At 44.5% G+C, this 19322-nt stretch overlaps 1 protein-coding gene across 1 annotated transcript; it reads left to right on the top strand.

The window, feature by feature from the left end:
• Nucleotides 1–51: 51 nt before the first annotated feature.
• LOC130690883 (collagen alpha-2(IV) chain-like) lies at nucleotides 52–19297 on the top strand. Its single transcript, XM_059494466.1, has 24 exons — nucleotides 52–504; nucleotides 621–672; nucleotides 11367–11507; nucleotides 12594–12836; nucleotides 12935–13159; nucleotides 13223–13405; nucleotides 13479–13595; nucleotides 13669–13833; nucleotides 13899–14106; nucleotides 14174–14268; nucleotides 14331–14711; nucleotides 14780–15155; nucleotides 15220–15341; nucleotides 15412–15574; nucleotides 15646–15921; nucleotides 15995–16120; nucleotides 16210–16424; nucleotides 16493–17183; nucleotides 17246–17827; nucleotides 17896–18065; nucleotides 18160–18361; nucleotides 18434–18605; nucleotides 18674–18788; nucleotides 18863–19297. Exons 1-24 carry the CDS (start codon nucleotides 434–436, stop codon nucleotides 19118–19120), a joined length of 5349 nt encoding a protein of 1782 aa, XP_059350449.1. The 5' UTR covers nucleotides 52–433; the 3' UTR covers nucleotides 19121–19297.
• The last annotated feature ends 25 nt before the right edge of the window (nucleotides 19298–19322 follow it).

Here is a 19322-nt window from a genome sequence, read left to right as displayed (position 1 = left end):
AAGGCGGAGCCGTCCAAGGTGGGCAAAGATTCTGGAGTTTTGGAACACTCTCAGCGGTTACTCAGGAGTCCTTTGGTGGGGAAGACGCGTGTCGGAGTCTCCCTGCGCGTCCACAAGAAATACAGCCATTACCTCATTCGGAGGATAACCAACAGTTCTTAGCGGTAAAGTCGAAGTTGTGTGATCGCACTACGGCCGCCTTCCACGGTGATATCACAATTCTAGTTCATAAAAGACGGTCGCATGGCCAATTGAATCGAATCGTAGACAAAGAAAAAGTGACGGTTGTTGTAAGTCGTTACAGCCACAGCGGAGGAAACCCATAGTGGTTTGGGTTTCTTCAGTTTTTTTGTGTGTATTGTTTAAAAAACAAATTTGACGTTTTTCGTACCGCCCCAGTTGGCCACCAAGAGCAAGTCCATCCTCATCAGCGATGGCGGGCCGGCGAGCGGCGAGCCAACACTCGATGGTCCGACCTACAGTCCGATGGAAGCGTTTCCAATGGTGAGTGGTTTGTTGTCTTACGCCATTTCTATAGCATTCGCTATACGAGTGCAAATTCGATCGGATGTGCTGATTGGCTGCGTTTGACTCAAACGGTTTATTCCAACTTGTTTCAGGGTTATTGCAATCATCTTCCTCGGTGCCATCATCGTGACTAATAATGCTCAAGTAAGATGTTCTTTTCCTATTTCGCTTTTGCATCAGATGTTTTAAACTCTGTGGACATTGAAACAAGGGACGGACGTAAAATCCTCCATAATCAAGTGATGATTTTTGCTTACGTAAAAGTGTTTGAAACTGATATGATTAAAAGATGTTGGTCAATCATTTTGGTTCAACGATATCGATGCTAACAGAACAAGGTAGCCACCGGAAACTGCCATTTGTTTACGGTGAACGTAACAACAATAGAAAAGCGAGAAACAAAAAAGGAAATGTAAAAAATCTTTTAACGATGTTAAGATGACAGATGGCAAAAATCTTGTTGGCCAAGAGCTGGTGCAGGTCAATGAGATTTGATTGCAACGTGACCCTTAAAAGCGCCTTGTCTCTTCTCTCTTAACACCATTTTTTTTTTTCTTCTCGTAATAGTTACAAGTCGTTGGACTTGTTTAACTATTAGATATTTCTTTGCGTGTTTTGCCTCTCTTCGTCCGTCTCTCTGTTTCTCGTTCTTTCTTTCTTGTCAAACTGCGATGCTATCGATCCTCCAGGAACGGTTTCGATTACACGCGCCTTTCACGCATCGGGAGGCCAAAGTTCAAGATGAAATGTTCGGTCGTCGGACGAAACGCCCACCGCCCAACTTTCAAGTTGAATTCTATCCTGTTTGTTTCAGTATATCACGTATGGTCGTCTGATGCAAGATTTTGGACTTAAAATAATATATATATATTCATCTCCGTGTTTCCTCCTGGATTTCCTCCTGGATGTGCTTTGAAAATTCGTCAAGGGCGTCCGCGCAATCGACCGTCCATGTTAGACAATCACGAGTTAGTTAATTACGTCGTGCTATATTTCAAAGAAAGCCCATCGCTGTAGAGCTGGACTGAAACGTAAGAGGCCGCTCCTCAGCCTACAAAAATCGGCGATGAAATTCGATCGTTGTGTGGCCCACCCTCAGTTCCACGAAAGCTGTGGACGGGCACCCGTCACATTTCCTCCCCACTTTTTTTTGAATTTTTTCGACAGAATTTGTTAAGAACCAAAGGGAGACGACGTCTCGTCTTTCTAAGTTATTTTCTCGATTTCCCATTTTGCCTCTCTCGTTCTCCGTTTACGAGCGTCCGAACGTGTGTGGGCCATCGCCATTCCGCCCTCTAGAATGGAAATCATTCGACGAAATTTCAAAGTCTTCACGTAAAATGAATCAATGATGACTGAAGAGCGTCTTGTGGGGTTATCCCCGAAACGGCCCTTATTTCATTAGCAAACATACCGATGACATGTTGAGTGTTTTTGCGGTATGGACGTAGTTTGCGCTTTTCCTTGTCATTGGACACGTCACTCATGAAGTAAAGGGTGTAGGTGAGTGGGATAGAAAGGGGATTTCAAAAAATTGGCTTGAAACTGCGAGTTTTTAAACTGACACGGCAGAACGAGAATCAAATGTCTCGAAATGAGCTCATCTTCTCTTCGTACTTTGTCATCCTCGGGGTGTGTGTGTGTGTGTGTAAGTCAATCTTTTTTTTGTGGTGGATGTTGTATTTCCTCGTGCTAATATTGACATTGCGTTTTGTCTTTGGTCAAAACAATCAGACAGTCAAGGAAGCAGGGTCAGATAAACTGCGAGCAAAAGGGACGTGCAAACGTAATTGACAAAAGAAGGTGGGACATTGAAACAGGATGAAAAAGGAGAGCCGCCAGTGTAAACACCAAGCCCTTCCCTCAAATTGCTTAGAGGAAAAAAAAAATGACGTCAAAACAAGCATTGACACGAGAATAATCACAAAGACAACTACCAAACAAACACTATAACCACAAAACGACGTTCGCACAAACGCAAAACAAAAAATCTTTTAAGTATTTCTATCACGTACCGAGTTAAGTCATCCATCGGGATTGAGGAAATTACGCTCCAGGTATTCTTTGTTATCCCCCCGAACTAAAAATTTGTTAATCATCCAACCAAGAAGGGTCTTCTTCTCTGCTCCTTTTGTTTCCATTTTCATTTACGTTTCTCAATTTGATGTTGAATCTCTTCACCTGATCGTTAGAAGCGATAACAAAGCCTTTTCTTGCTAGCCCTTTGTTTTTTGTTTTATCTTGAAAAAATCAGACACATAAGGGGTTTGTTCATTCAATCGTTCCCAACCGATTAGTAGATTTATCTCTTAGTTTTTCTTTCTAGTTCAGTTGATTCTTCCATATCAAGAAATAAAAATTGTTTCTCTGTTTCGTGTAATCAGCCGAAGGGCGCCTCTCATTGTTGTTAGCTTTTTTTTTCTCGTGTTGTTCACTCGGCCGGAGCGTGACCTCTTCACCTGTTTAGAGAAACGTGAAGAAATCAACCGATTTACAGTATATGAAACACACAGACACATACAAGAAAGAGGGAACCTCGAGGAGGCGGTGGGATATTTTTTTTTCTTGGGCTATAATCTCTTCAGAATGTTCATCTTTTCTGCCCTTAGACTTTCTATTCAACTCGTTTCACACCGTCGACATGCCAGCGGCTATACGAAAATCGTGCCTCTTCTTTGCTTATATAGAATCATAAACCCCCTTACGTTGTTCACCTGACATGACACTCAAAAGCAGACATGGTTGGAACACGCGTCGTTTTTCCTGTTTCGGCTGGAGTTTGACCCGGAAACCAACGAAATCGCAAAGAGATCATGAACATGGGTTTTTTTCTTTTCCTTTTTTTCGGCCTCCGGTTGATTGGGTGTATTACGATAGTGTGCATATCTCATTACAGCATGCGCCGGCGATATGTTCTCCGCTTTCTCTTTCATTCATTGGGATAAAACAAATGGCGACCGACTCCCGTCTTATCTTCGGTTAAATCAGCGGGGTGATGTTATACTCGAACGTGCAGGGATTTATCAACACGTCGATTGGGAAATTGAAAAACAAAGGGGCGTATAAGAAATTCCATTGGAAGCGCTGGAGAGGAATCAGAAAGGTATCGGGAGTCTCGACAGGTGTTCCAGCCTTCCCGTGACCGACCAAGCGAAGGTTTTGGACGGTTATGTAAGCCCTGAGCTTGGAATAGAATAACACAAAAGACTTGACAAGTTAAAATAACGCAAACATAAACACCAAACCCAAAGAAAAGAAAGACGTATAGTCATCAGAGCCTATGCCGCATCGTGCGGGTGTTGATTGCATGGTACGCCATATGCCGACAGATTGTTTTACAGAAGCTCTTCCTCGTAATGCAACTGACCCTTTCGATATCTTTGATTTTGCCAGACATTGTGATGCCGTCAACTAGTTGTCCCATCAGCTATAATTTTTTTAAATGCCACCGTCTTGGTGTTGATGATTTATGTATACCTTCTTACAGGACAGGTAAACAGTGCCCGTATCGAACAATAGGTGTTTTGTTTACTTGTGTTAGATAACCACAATATTTATGACAGAAGTAAAATGGAAGTTCAGGATACGATCTCTTATTGGAATTGTTAGATCTTTATGGCGTTCGTGTGGGGTACCATTTTTCACGCTGTTTGGGCCCCATTAAATTCGACAACCATTGCTTGGGCTGGACGAACGCTATTAGGATGAATCACGGTCATTTCTCCAAAAAAACTAAAAAATAAACTGTTGAACGTTGTATGTCGACGCGAGGAAATCCATTGAGTTTAAATGGAAGGCGCATTATTGATGTGCACGAGCGGCTCCACGCATTCGAAGAGGTTGAGTTGTCGCTCTTAAAAATAGCGCAGGCGAGAGCTCCGAGACGAACTGGGGAAAAAGGAAAATACAAAATGAAAAAATAATCATTGAAAGTGTGGAAGCCGAATATCTCCCGGAGCTTTCTTTACCCCGTTCGGGACCGTTACCTCACGACTACTTTGAAAAAAAAAACAAAAAAAAAACAATAAGCTGCTTGTATTTTAGAGCCAAGAAATGCGCAACGAGGAAGCTGAGAAAAGAGCCAAACTAAGATCATCCAGACATTTTTGTTGGATTCCCCAATTGTGATCGTATAGTCAGAGGACAAATATGCAAAAAGTCTCATCACTCGGCCGCCTTTCTGAACTCCATTTCCTATTCCTCGTTGAATAGTTTCGTTTATTTCAAAAAGAAAGGGCAATAAAAGAAAAAACAAAGAGAAGAAGAGATGCCAGTAGCTGAGGAAAAAAACAAAACGAGTCCAACACATTTTCCCATTTGAGTTGGTTTGGCCTTCCTGGAACATGCAGGCTTTTGTCGATATGTTGGCTTCGCCATCCATTTTCAACTTCCGCTTAACAAAACAAAAACCTTAAAAACATTTTTTTTTTTTTTTTTAAGGCGTTTACATTGAGCTCATTAGTAGGCCCCGGCTCACTAAAGATTTCGGTAGCCTTCCAACAGCCGCGTGCATCGTTTGGACATGGCGTCTGCTTGTGTGTCGGGGCGAGGTCGGATGATCGGCGCCATGGCGTGCAATCGATGCCAGGGATGTTATAGAGAACGTTTCAAAGGTTGTGTCGTGTTGTCGTTCCAGTCAGTTGGTTTCCGCAGCAGCGCCAAGAGACCATGCGCTCTTATCACGCCGATATCGGGTGTTACGTAGGGCAACTAAAAATGAAGAAAATGCAAGAAGGACGACAGAAATCAAAGAGAAGAACAAACATAGAGGAACTGCTGGCGCTTATAGAGATGGCTGACAAACAGCAGGATTTTTACGTCGTCATGCGATCCGACGACCCAGTTTTTATTTTCTTGCAAGAACTCCTTCGGCGGGCCAGTTGCTGATGGCTCCAATGTTCGGAAGCTCAGCGGTGGCCCGACCTCTGACCCGGCCGACTCGAACTGTTGATGGAGTCGGTTTTCTCCCTTTTTCCCGCAGACGTGTAAACAGCGAACATCATCGGCACCAGCTGAAAAGCTTTTTCTGACCCCTTCTCATTTTCTCTATTCAGACTTCTGTCTTTCGTCCAACACGTTTCATTAAAATAGCATTTTAAAAAAAAGAAAGAAATCTATATTAACTCAACGGAGCGAAGGGTGGAGCGCACAAAGCGCTACCGGATTCTTATGCAGATGTTCAGGAAGAAAAGTAAATGGTCCGATAACTGTTACTCTACTACGTATGCGACGAGGATTGCGTATAAATTACACGAAATCCGACGTGAGCTTGGCTACGAAATGCCTTTACCAAAAATACTAACAGATGTGTTGAACCCTCTGTAGATCACGAACTGTTTGCTTCTCGTTCACCTTAAGCGGCCGAGGAATATCAAACATCTCCTCGCACCCCCCCCCCTCCCAAATGTGTTTAAAATAAAACAATGGAGGGTGAAAAACGTGAAGGGTCGGGAGCGGAAGGTGCCGGCGTGAATATAAAGCCACGCATTATAATCTAGCCGAATTGATTTGAAACCACAAAAAAGAAACATGTTTGTAAGATAGCGGGAATTCAAAATGAATCTCTTTGGAGCAGCCATTTTGTCTGGTGTCTTGATTCGAACATGTTCTATCACAGTCAACCGAATAAAACGAGATTGAATGTGATCTTTGAAACTGTTGTTTGTCTGTTGTCAGCGATAGAGTTACGTATGTGATGTATAGAGTGGGGGGGGGGGGGGGGGGGGGGGGTTAAAAGCAACAAAAACAAACTGACATTGAAAGTTATGGTAGAACGCAGACGAAGAATCTCTTCTTGTCTTTGAAATGTTTTTCTTTTGTTTTTATGGCTTGCTTTTTTTTTTTCAAAACTCAATCAAGATTCCATGATCCAGCCATGAAGAAAGAAAGAAAAAAAAGACAGGGCGGGTTTTGGGGTTGAGAGAAGTGGGGGGGTTCTGTTCCAAGACGTAACCCGGGCAGCTTCCTAAGCGCTGCCAACAGCTCTCTACGTCTCGAGACATACACACGTAATCAGATCCTGTCACTGATTCCTTCCCATCCTTGGCGAGACTTTAAAAAACCCCCAGAAAGAAAAAAAAAGAAAGAGATAAATACAAAAACATTCTTCGATTTGTTTCGTGTTTTTAAGAAATGTCGTTTCGCGTTATTGTGTCGAAATTGAACGTCATTTCTCGGAGCACACTCATCGGTTTATTATTGATTTCGCTGACTCGGCCATTTATTGGAAATTTCCCAAGACCAAAAAAAAAAAAAAAAAATAGTCTGTATAGGGTCACTGGTCACATCACTGTCTGACAGGAAGTTTATCCTACATTAATTTTGAAGGAATCAAAAAATAAAATAAATAAAAGGATAATGCGTCGAAGACGATAAATCGTCGTGAAGTTTGAAAGAGACCGACGATTTGATAAGGAGTTTTCTTCTAAAAAAAAAAAAACAACAGGGCATCCAACATCAATTCATGCCTTACTTTTTTTTCTCTTTTTCAAATTGATAAACATGACAAGCAGCCAGCGAAATGTGAACCGGTTTTCCCACTGTTTGGTCTATGACGACAACTTCATACTTTTTAATTCGATGTTTTTCTTTAGTTATTTAAACGAATTTATTTATTTTTTTTTTTTTTCGCTTAGAAATTGTACAGTGTAGCCATTAGCAAAGCGGCAAACAGCTTTTTGACTCGGCAATCTATCGAGGTTAAATAGGTTATCTAGTGGATCACCAAAACCGACCATACAAGTTTTCTATTTTTCATTCTGCTCGGTCATGTCGCCATCGGGCCACTGTTGCTTTCGGGAATCGGATGTTTACATACGATTGCATGCTAGCGGGAATAGAGTCGGGAAAATCGGGAGCAAACTGACAAACACGAGTGTATACAAAAAAAAAATCAACTGCCAAAGGCGCACGAGGAAGGGGGAGGTAGGAATGGAGCGATGACTTGAGTTCTATTTATAAATACATCCCTTCACAGTCTTTTCTGGTTCGTCCTTTGCTGTCTCTGGGTTTCTCTCCTAACACAATCTATACGTGTGTGTATATTCTGTGTTTGCCTTTCAAGTTTTGCGCCGGCCGTTGCTATAGAAACCTGAAAGTCTATGTACACGTATACAAAGCGACTCGCTAACAAGACAGTCAGTTTGTATGTGCACACACACACACACTGCTGTTGGTTGCGTGCGCAATGTCAACCTTCAGCTGGTGGATCTCTTCCTTTTACCAACAGCACCCTGAAGTTTAAAAGATCCATCAGCTGGGAATTGAAAGCTGACGCGCCCTTCTTTTTTTTGTATAGTGATCGGCCAGATTTACCTGCGAGGCCTTACTATTCTAGCTAGTCATTGAAATAGGCCCTTTTGTTTACAATTTAAACAGAGGAATTGTACAGACGAAGAGGGCGGGGGGGGGGGATTCAGAACATGTAGCGATTTCTTCTGGCTTTTGTTTATATGATAACGGACACGAAGAAGATCAAGACACGGTAGAAAGTGAAAAAGCCGATGCCTATTTGGAGGAAACATCCAAAAGAATTTGGAAGGAAAAAAAACAGAGGGGGGGGGGGGGAGTTGGGAAGAGGAAGTGGGTGGAAGTCGTCCATCGTCCGGAGCGCACCGAAAACTCAAAAGAGTTGAATAAATATTTGTTTCCAAAAATTTTTTCACTTATTTTGTATTTTTGTGTTTTGTTTTTATGGGGCCCAAGATGTGTAGGCTCTTGAGAAATAAATAATAAAAAAAAAAAGACAAATGTAAAATAGCCAGCAGAAGAAATATTGCGGCTGTGCACACGATACGTAAACATTCACAACTAACAACGACGACTATATTTTTACATAAGGCAGAGCGTCAGTGAGGGGAGTCAAGAGTCTGAAAATTGTACATTTTTCTTTTGGTTTTTTTTTTTTTTTTTTTTTTGTATAAGAAATATATTCACCGTTAGTGGTGTGTTTGCCGTACGTTAGATCAGTCTCTTCGACCCCTTGGCTCCCTGCGAAAATTACCACCCGAACCCGCGGACTCGCTTTTCTCACGGGGATGCGCTGCTATGTACTACACTCTCGCTCGTCCCTCCTTTTTCTTTATGTTTCTTCTTCTTTTTCTCTTATTTTTTTTTTCTTTTCCACTACGTTTGACTTTTCGGGCCGTTCGTTTGAATAGAAACTTAGAATGTCGGCGCAAACACGGTCAGTCGTCACACGCTCAGGCCTGGCTCGCAATGTGGGCAATAAAAAAGAAAATGGACTGTAGAAAGGGCGAAGAGGTTCGGCTTAGTAAAAAAGTACAGGGAAATAAATAGAACTGGGAGCAACATAAAGTCACGATTGAGTGAAACACTACCTGGCATTCACAATTTAAGTTCTATTCTCCTCGAGTTTTCTCGGGTATATACGCCGCATGTTCGGGGGTCTCTTCACATAAACAGTGTCTAACCCTACTGAATAAAAAAAAAAATGTAAATAAATTGAAAGAAGAAAGAAAGAGCTATGAAAATCTGTGCATGTTGAGGGACGCAACTAAAAATAGTTTTTTTAAACTAAAAATGAAAGAAATAATCCGACAATGAAACCTCAATGTCAGGTCGAGTTCACGCAGATGTACGTACTATAGATAGAAAACGAGCACAACTGCTGGTCCATGCAACTTACATCAACGATTAGTTAAGAAACATGGAAACCCCCGCGGAAGGACAACATCATTTTCCGGCTCATTTACTTACGCCAAGAGTGAACATTTCCCAGCTCGTGAAACGCATCGTGTGTTTTTTTTCCATAAAGATTTTTGTAAATCAGAAAGAAAAATATAGCGGCAGAGTAAATGGGTCGAAGAGGGAAAATAATAATAAAAAAGAAATAACCAGGTGCGAGTGGTAAATATAGGTTTTTTACGCTGTACATGTTTTCCCTTCTGTCGTTCCACGTCTCTAGAACCTTCGCTCTTTTTGACTATGAATGGGGGTTTGCATCTATTTCTGAAGAAAAAAAAAAAAAAAAAGGGGGAAAAGACGGATCGCCATCGAGGACTCGACAAAAAAAGAAGAGAGACTAGACACAGATACTGGTAGACTGTTAGTGATGAGGGGGGAAGAAAGAGGAAGAAGACGGAGGAATAAGGGAGAGACAAGGAAAACACGCGACACTGGCACTTCATTGACGGGCATGGCATTCTCAGGAAAACTGAGAAGGCTTTTTTCAAGAAGCGAAACGCATAATGCCAAGATAAGGCCTGTTACTTCATTTTTGCCTCTGAAAATGTATCTTTTAAATCCCAGTCGATGTTACCAACACCGAATGAAAGATTCTCGATGAAAAAAAAATAAAATAAAACGGAATTCTTATGGCGGATAGTAGGCGATTGAACATACCGAGCAATCCCGGAGCTTTTTTCATTTCGACTCGTCATCAAAAATTAACCAATTAACGCATTCTTCAGCAATCCGAAAAAATAACGATAATACTAATCGAATGGCCGATTTGACACGAGAATGTAGCCTGACTTATCATTTGATTTATGATTATTGTTGTTATCCCCCCGTTTCTTTTTCATTGTAATCTTTTTTATACTTAATCGTGTCGCTGCCGGAAAAAAAGAAAAAACATGAAATGCAAAAAATTGTCTTGTCAGAGTTTGAAACGCATTTGAAGATCATCAATTACACTGTATGGGTGCTTGACCTGCTGGGCTTTCAAATGCCGACGAAAAGTCGGCAAAATCATTCAGCCTTTTTCGTTAAACTATAGTCCAGCACTTTCTACCCTCACACAATCATCCGGCAAACAGACTAAAGAGATAAATGATAATTCTGAGCGAGTGCTTTTTGTTCACACATGTTCACACTTCCCAAAAAAGAAGGAAAAAAAAAAAAAAAGCCACTGGTTTCATAGCAATTCTTCTGGTTTTCCCATTTACCGCGTCAAAGAGGTGACCACTTCGTTCGTCCCTTTTAGAGCTCCTTAATGGTTAGATAAAAAGAAATAGAAGAAAAATGGGGAAAAAGAGTGAATTCGATAAAAAAAGAAACAGATGGATTTATGACACACGGAATCGAAATTGTTTGTCACCTTTTCGACTCAACAGAGACATTAGTCAAGAAATGCTGTCTCAATCAAGTTTGAACGCAGATAAAACCAGAAAGGATTGTCGGGACAGCGCAAAGAGCGCCTCATTTTCATGTCAAACTAGAAAAAAAAAGCCGAAAATGGGGGGATAAAGATAATTTCATAAGCGAAAGTTTTCCCATTTAAAAACCAGTTACTATTGTATTACAAAAATAAAAAAAAACTGTGTAACTTTATTCCAACATTTTCCTTTTTTTACATAAAGGATATTAAATAGGATTTAAATAGAGCAGGCACATCATGTCGCTGTTCTTGTTAACCATTCGCCAGACAAATAGAGACGTACACGACGTCATAAGGTCGCGACAGTCGCTGTTGAAGACGGTCGTTCTGCTTTCTTACCAGTTTTTCTTTGCTTTCCGGTACGGCAGCACTTGTGCGCTCGGATGAGAGGGGCCACACCGTAAAAGAAATTAACACAGATTCGAGAAAAAATATGACTTGCATGGCCGAGTGGAGAAATAAGAGAGTGAGGGACCACCGATAAAGAAGGGGCTTTTGTCGCATCTGTTTCAGCTGCCTCCAATGGCGTCTCTTTTCTTTTGCGCTTCCCAACAAGGGAATGCCATCATAACGACAGGAAGCAGGCCATATAACTAACCCCCCTCTCTCTCTCTCTTTCCTTTTGCATTATTTGCACAGTTGACTGATTTACCTGAATTGATTGTCTTGACTTGTCGGCCCCAATCAAGTCATTCATTATTTGTTTTTTATTTAACAGCAATTCAATTCCAGTTCTTACGGAGGACTGTACGGACGTACGGACGATGACAGGTCTTTCCCAATGGCGTCCAAACCCGGAGACTGCGGAGGATGCAGCTCGCCATGCACACCGAAATGCGTCGCCGAAAAAGGATCGCGGGTAGGTTTCTCAAACAAAAAAACATCCTTTTACTCTGCCATTAGTTCATTTTTTTTTACACACACCAATTATGTCTGTAAATTGTTAGCTTTCACGAATGGCGCTATGTGGAACGCGGTGGTCACAAGTCCCGTTATGTTAACGTTATATCTTTCCCCTTCGCTCATTAAAATCCAGTTTCTGTACGTGTAGGAGAGAGAAATCTGTAATCTGAGTTATTATAAATTTGCATATCCATCTCTTTATATTTTGACAAAAAAAAAAAAGATGTGAATTTAAAAACTGATGGTAAAAGTTGTTTTAGAATATTCTCATTCCAAAATCGTGTTTGGTAATCGACGTCAATCAGCTCTTGACATGTTAATGCTTACAACATACTGTCGGGTATAACGAACTGCTTGTTCAGTATATTAAAAAAAAAACAACATAAGCAAACTCAGTACGCAAACAAAAACTTGCGCAGCATTTTATAAAATGAAACTAATCAAAAAAAGGCCATCAAACAAGTGCAAGAGTAGACGGGATTATGTTGTCTAACGCCTCCCGTTTTCGTAGGGATGCTATGGAATTCACGGACAGCGCACTTGTTCCCTTCTCCTTCTGTAAACAAATAGCGATCGTTCAACACGTCCATAACTAGTGTATATAGATTGCAACGGTCCCAGACGCGTTGTCTGATAGCTCGATGAAGCGGCCAGCAAAGCCGTGTAAATATTCTCCGCCGACATTCCTCTACGCAGTCTGTGGGTTTTGTTTACACTCGTCCCTGGGAAACAAGGTTTGGCCCTCTTCAGAAGCTTCCCCAAAAACAGCATGTATCAAATGAATTGTATAACACAAAGAGGAAGAAAATTAAATTAAACATGTACACTATAGGGGTGGATTAGTAAGTATAAACATGTGACGATGTTGTAAATAACAGTGAGAATGTACGGTTTCTTACACCTTGTCTGGTGCGTGTCTGTCGGTCTCCAAGCTTTTTGATTTTTAGACATAAGAAAAAGCAAAAGGAATGTTTGACAGTCATAAAACGGCCGCCATATAAAAAATGACCATAATTGCGTTTTTGTTGTTCATAATTTTTAGGGGCCTCCAGGAACGCCGGGTAATCCTGGCCCTACCGGCTTACCAGGATTCCAAGGTATGGAAGGTTTAGAAGGACCAAAAGGTGACAAAGGTGAACCTGGACCGCAAGGACCTCGAGGACCGAAAGGTGATCGCGGTAAAATGGGTATGCCCGGTTTTCCTGGAATAAACGGAATCCCTGGCATCCAGGGACCTCCCGGCCCGCCGGGCATGAACGGCATGGACGGTTGCAACGGCACAGACGTAATTCAATATCTCGTGTTATGTTTTTTTTGATCAGCATTAGATTCAAATTTTGATTTGTTTCTGGCATTTCATACACCATTGTTGGGTTATCAAAGGGAGCTCCAGGTGGTATGGGAATGGTAGGTGATCCCGGACCTCGAGGCTTGCCCGGTCTGCCCGGTGGTAAAGGTGAAAAAGGTGAGCCAGCTCAGGCTCCGTTCCCCGGCAGTAAAGGACAAAAGGGTGAACCTGGTCTTGATGGAGTTCGTGGCCAACCCGGATTCCCTGGTCCAGCTGGACTGACAGGCATTAAAGGCACCAAAGGCGAAAGTGGTTTACCCGTAAGATTGTTTAAACTTCTTACTTTCTTAAAGGTGTTTAATATGTTTCTTGGCGTAACTCAGGGATTGACAGGTCCTTCTGGAATGAAAGGAGACAAAGGTCTAATGGGCATCTGTGTTGAGAGTGAAAAGGGCGACAAAGGTGCACCTGGACCGAAAGGAGAGTCCTGTGGGCAAGGTGAATTTTCTGGACGCAATGAAACCTACATAGGCCCTAAAGGAGAGAAGGGTATGATTGGTATGAAGGTAAAAACGGACTATAGATGAACTTAATTCCAAAGGCAGTCCACTTTATGCCCCGTTTTTGATTCAAAAATAGGGAGACAAAGGCGATGTAGGTCCATTAGGCAATCCAGGTCCTCAAGGTGAAGCTGGCATGAAAGGAGATTTAGGAATGAAAGGTGAAAAAGGATTGCCTGGACCAGCAGGTCCTCGAGTAAGTTTTTAATGCAAATTTTGTTTTTAAGATAATTCCATAAACAAAAATCTTAAATACTTATCGCGTGTAGGGTAAAGATGGATTCCCCGGACCACCAGGACCTACCGGACAAAAAGGTGACCGAGGCAATGACGGTTTAGACGGATTACCTGGTCGACCAGGTCCTAAAGGTGACGGCGGTTTGGCTGGAATTCCCGGTCTGCCCGGTTTGAGAGGACCACCTGGAGCCCCTGGAGTAAGTTTGCCTTTCTTTACCACTCACGTTTAGTAATATCAATTTGAATTTAATATTTTGTAAAGGGAGGCAAAGGTGTACCCGGACCACCAGGTCCAGCTGGTCCACGAGGTTTTCCTGGACCTCCCGGTGGCAACGGTATTGATGGACTTCCCGGTGATCCTGGCCCTAGAGGTAGCCCTGGTCCACCTGGTGGTGCTGGTAGTCCTGGTTTGCCCGGATCCGAAGGCCCAGCTGGTGATAAGGGAGACAAAGGAGACGCTGGACTTGCAGGTTACACTTAATGGATAAAAACAATTATGATTACCATAACGACTAATGATATGACTACCTCTTTTAGGTTATCCGGGTGAGCCTGGTCTTCAGGGTCCTCCGGGATCTCCAGGTCTTCCTGGTTTGATGGGTCCTCCTGGAGAGAAAGGCATATCGATTGTGGTAAGTTATCAAATCCCAAACTTTTTCTATTCAAAATGTTCTATTGCACAACTCTGAAATAGGGTCCCAAAGGTCTTGACGGTCTCCCTGGACGTGATGGACTGCCCGGTCTCAAAGGTGAACGAGGTTACCAAGGTGTTCGAGGTCCTCCCGGAGATGCCATTGATGGCATCCCTGGTACGCCGGGCTATCCTGGACCCAAAGGAGACAAGGGACGCGATGGTATTCCAGGAACTCCAGGTCTACCTGGATTCAACGGCGAAAAAGGTGATGCCGGGCTCTGCTTCGCTTGTAGCCCGGGCATTAAAGGAGAAAGAGGAGATCGTGGTTTGGACGGTGTTAACGGCCCTCCCGGTCAACGAGGACCACCTGGCGAACGTGGATATCCTGGACAACCCGGTGACGATGGTCTTCTTGGACCACCTGGTTTACCTGGTCTTGAGGTAAGGTTAATATTGCAGTGTCACTACAACTCAAATCTAATTTGTTCCATCTCCATGGAACTCCATAGGGCCGCGCTGGGGAGCCTGGTCAGATAGGACCTAAAGGCCAAAAAGGTGAAATCACTGCCATTCCAGACGTTCTGGCAAGAGGACCACCGGGAGATAAGGGAGATCGAGGAGAATACGGCCGAGCTGGACCAATTGGACCTCCTGGTCTTCGTGGACCTCCCGGACAGCCCGGTCTTTCTGGCTTCCCCGGCATGAAAGGCGATAAGGGACAGATTGGATTCCCCGGTCTAGATGGCACACCCGGAACGCCCGGTCAGCCAGGCATCCCCGGCGAGAGAGGCGCATCGATCAAGGGCGAGCCAGGGCTCGATGGACGTAACGGCGCTAAGGGAGAGCCTGGCTCTTTCGGTTCTAAGGGCGAAAAGGGAGATGCAGGTACGCTTGAATTATGATTGGATGTCTGATGTTCTTTGTGGTCATTGATCTATTCACTTAACAGCTAAATGCCCCGAAAACCTTGAGCTCATCAAGGGATTCCAAGGACAAAAGGGCGAAAAAGGTGGTATGGGTCTAAAGGGTGAATCAGGTGAAAAAGGTGAACCAGGACTTCAGGGACTCGAGGTTAGTTGAAAGCAATCTCGTTGAGTGTGATCGTACTAAACGCATCGAAATGTGGAAATTTTGAAAACAGGGCTTAAAGGGAGATGTCGGTGATATTGGTCCTCCAGGGCCTGTCGGACCGAGAGGACCACCCGGCCAGCGTGGTGATAAGGGAGATTTGGGACCCATGGGTTTCCCTGGTGAAGATGGACCACCCGGCCTTCCTGGAAATTCTGGCTTACCCGGCCTTAAAGGTTCCGTTATCAGATCGATTTTGGTTCGTTTGAAATGATGTAATTATCATCATTTCATTTTCAATTTCTAGGTGGAAAAGGTGAATCTGGTATCCCAGGCATTGGAAGACCAGGACAGCCTGGTTTGAATGGTGAACAGGGAGAGAAGGGCTTGCCAGGACTGCCAGGCAAACCTGGAGCTCAAGGACCTGCTGGTCCAGGTGGTTTCCCTGGCGAGAAAGGAGATCGCGGTGTGCCAGGTTTGGACGGTCTTCCCGGTGCCAGAGGAGAGAAGGGTGATTCAGGACCACCAGGACCGGCTGGACCACCAGGTTTTGCTGGGCCGCCCGGTCGTGACGGAGGCAAAGGTATTGAAACATTTCCTTTTACTTTATCTTTTTATTGGTGTAAAATTAAAACTATCAATTGTCAAATTTGCAGGTGAGTCCGGTCTTCAAGGAGAAGCTGGACGTCCTGGTCTTCCCGGATTCCCCGGATTCAAAGGCGATCTTGGAATTGAAGGTGGCGTTGGCGCCCAAGGTTTACCTGGTCTTCCAGGACAACCAGGTAAGCTAAACATCTTGCTTCATCAATTAAGGCTATAACAACGTCCATGATAAATAATAACAAATCATGTTTTTCTTTTTGTCGGATAGGTTTGAATGGCCTACCGGGAACTCCAGGTGCCAAAGGTGATCGAGGACCATCTGGTCTCCCAGGATTGTCTGGAGATGCCGGTCTTCCTGGATTAGACGGTCGTAAAGGTGATACTGGTATGAAGGGCGATCGAGGTAAACCCGGCCTAGATGGTCTTCCTGGCAGTCCTGGAATTCCAGGCGAAAAGGGAGATGTAGGACCACAGGGTCTTTTCGTAAGTTGACACAACGGCCTTTAATTGTGATGTTACCATAAGTTATCTTAACTGTGGCACTGTAACAGGGCTTCAAAGGTGAACCGGGATTCGCTGCTGACAAAGGACAGAAAGGCGAACCGGGTATCCCTGGTATTCGGGGAGGTCCTGGAAACAGCGGATTGGACGGACGTCCTGGTGAAAAGGGTGACAAGGGCGAACGCGTCATTGGTCTGCCTGGTTTACCTGGTCTCAAAGGTGACGCTGGCCCATCCGGCTTGCCAGGTTTGGATGGTCTGCGTGGTCCGAAGGGTAACGATGGCTTCTCCGGATTTGCTGGCAGCAAAGGAGACAAAGGAGATCGTGGCATTTCTGGCCCTCCTGGTTCACCTGGTCTTGACGGCTTGCCCGGTATGCAAGGAAATGCTTGCATCCCAGGCGGACCCGGTCTACAGGGCATGAAGGGTGACAAGGGAGCTTCTGGTTTACCTGGTATCGACGGTCTGAAAGGCGAGCAAGGTTTGCCTGGTCAGGAAGGTCAACCAGGCTACAACGGCCTTCCTGGTTCTAAAGGAGACCGAGGTTTCCCTGGTGAAGCTGGTCTACCTGGACCTCGTGGACCTAAAGGTGATATCGGCCTTCCCGGCTTCCCCGGAATTCAAGGACCTAAAGGCAACCCAGGATTGGACGGTCTTTCCGGACGGCCTGGTGAAAAGGGAGATCGAGGTCTTCCTGGTCCGGTTGGCACTTCTGGTCTAGACGGATTAAAGGGCATGCAAGGTAAAAGATCATAACGGCCGTTGAATCAATTCAAAGAAAGGCTTGAAATTTTTCCTTTCTAGGTGACGCCGGTGTCCCTGGGCTTCAGGGTCCACCCGGTTTGACAGTCAAAGGTGAAAAGGGTTTGCCAGGCCTTAACGGCAAACAAGGCCGAGACGGTATTCCCGGAATTCCCGGCGAAAAGGGTGAAATTGGTTTCCCTGGTCTGCCAGGAAACCGTGGTCCTCCCGGAGCTAACGCACCACCTGGTCAACAGGGTGACGTTGGTGAACCTGGTCCACAAGGATCACCTGGTTTACCCGGACGTGATGGACCTCCTGGTCGTCCCGGAATGGACGGCCTTCCGGGTGTTTCTGGACCAAAGGGTGACACAGGACCGCAAGGACAGCCTGGATATCCCGGTGAAAAGGGTGATCGTGGCAATAACGGCCTTCCTGGCCTACCTGGGCAAGCTGGAATGAAGGGCGAACGTGGCTTTGATGGCCTTCCTGGTTTACCTGGACCAGCCGGTTTCCCCGGTGAGAAAGGATATCCTGGACCTACTGGTCCTACCGGCCCACAAGGTCTTGCTGGCCTTAAGGGTGACCGCGGCAATCCTGGTCTAACGCCTCCACCTGGACAAAAGGGAGACTCTGGTCTACCTGGTACGATTAAAGCGGACACAGTAACAAGGCCATTTCATAACCATAATGCCGTTCTTCTTCAAATCAAGGACAACCTGGACGCCCTGGTTTGCCTGGCACCCCGGGCTTAGACGGGCAACCTGGAATCCAAGGCATGAAGGGAGACAAGGGAGCAACGGGCCGCGATGGCCAACCCGGTATTACTGGACCTATTGGACCAAAAGGAGATCGAGGTTTCGATGGACGTCAGGGTCTACCTGTAATACATTCCTTTTAATCTTATAACAATCAAAACCGGAGCCGTCCTCGTATGCTAATGTTCAACTGTTCTCTGCCCGTCGTCCGTTGCGTAGGGTTATCCGGGAGCTATAGGTGAAAAGGGTGATATGGGACGTCCATGCGAACAGCCGTCCGTATTCCAATCAGGGTTCTTGGTGGTAAAGCACAGTCAGTCGACAACAGTGCCGTTCTGCGAGTCTGGCCAGGTTGAACTATGGAAGGGTTACAGTTTGCTCTACACAGAGGGCAACGAGAAGGCTCACAATCAAGATCTAGGTATGTAATTTGTTGATTTTATATCCGGAGTATAATGATAGACATTTATTACGTTTTTACGATGGCCATCAGGTTTTGCGGGTTCATGCGTCCAGCGATTCAGTACGATGCCGTTCTTGTTCTGCGATGCCAATAACGTCTGCAATTATGCAAGCCGCAATGATAAATCATTCTGGCTCTCCACCAACGCCCCCATTCCCATGATGCCCGTTTCGGACGCCGCCATTAGGCCTTACATCTCTCGGTATGTCATCAATAATTTTTTTTTAAATTCAATTACCTGACACATTCTCGTTTGCTTTGATATTGCAGTTGCGTCGTTTGCGAAGCTCCAACCAACGTCATCGCTGTCCACAGTCAGTCGGTGAATATTCCAGAGTGTCCGGCAGGCTGGGGCAGTCTGTGGATCGGTTACAGCTTCGTCATGGTATTGGCAATTTACGTTTAATTTGTGATGATGTTTATCGCTTTCATTTAATTGTTTTTATTATCTTCCATCAGCACACGGCGGCCGGAGCGGAAGGCGGCGGTCAATCCCTTTCCAGCCCTGGTTCATGTCTCGAGGATTTCCGTGCCACACCCTTCATCGAGTGTAACGGTGCCCGAGGAACATGCCACTATTTTGCAAATAAATTCAGCTTCTGGTTGGCCACTGTTGAAGAGCAGACGCAATTCGACCGACCCCAGAGCGAAACTCTGAAGGCCGGCAATTTGCGCTCGCGCGTAAGCCGCTGCCAAGTCTGCGCTAAAAATTCATAAAAATTTCCGTTTTCAAAAAATTAAAAATTTAAAGAAAAGGCAAAGAAATGTGGGGGGAGGGAAGAAGGAAACTAATCATGCAACTTCACACTGTACTTAAAAAACAAAAAACAAAAAACGTGGGTCTTCCGGTGTTGTTATACAGCGCCAGGACAGGTAACCACAATGCCTTTCTTATTGCCTTCCTAATTTGGGTTACCAG

This window comes from Daphnia carinata, chromosome 1 (assembly GCF_022539665.2).
Source record: "Daphnia carinata strain CSIRO-1 chromosome 1, CSIRO_AGI_Dcar_HiC_V3, whole genome shotgun sequence".
NCBI classification, from domain to species: domain Eukaryota; kingdom Metazoa; phylum Arthropoda; class Branchiopoda; order Diplostraca; family Daphniidae; genus Daphnia; species Daphnia carinata.
This window is presented reverse-complemented; position numbering and strand designations above follow the sequence as displayed.

Coding starts and splice junctions, on each gene's coding strand:
- LOC130690883 (XM_059494466.1), top strand. CDS start 434: ATGGCGGGCCGGCGAGCGGCGAGCCAACACTCGATGGTCCGACCTACA. Junction 505..620: donor CGATGGAAGCGTTTCCAATG/GTGAGTGGTTTG, acceptor AACTTGTTTCAG/GGTTATTGCAATCATCTTCC. Junction 18,606..18,673: donor ATTAGGCCTTACATCTCTCG/GTATGTCATCAA, acceptor TTGATATTGCAG/TTGCGTCGTTTGCGAAGCTC.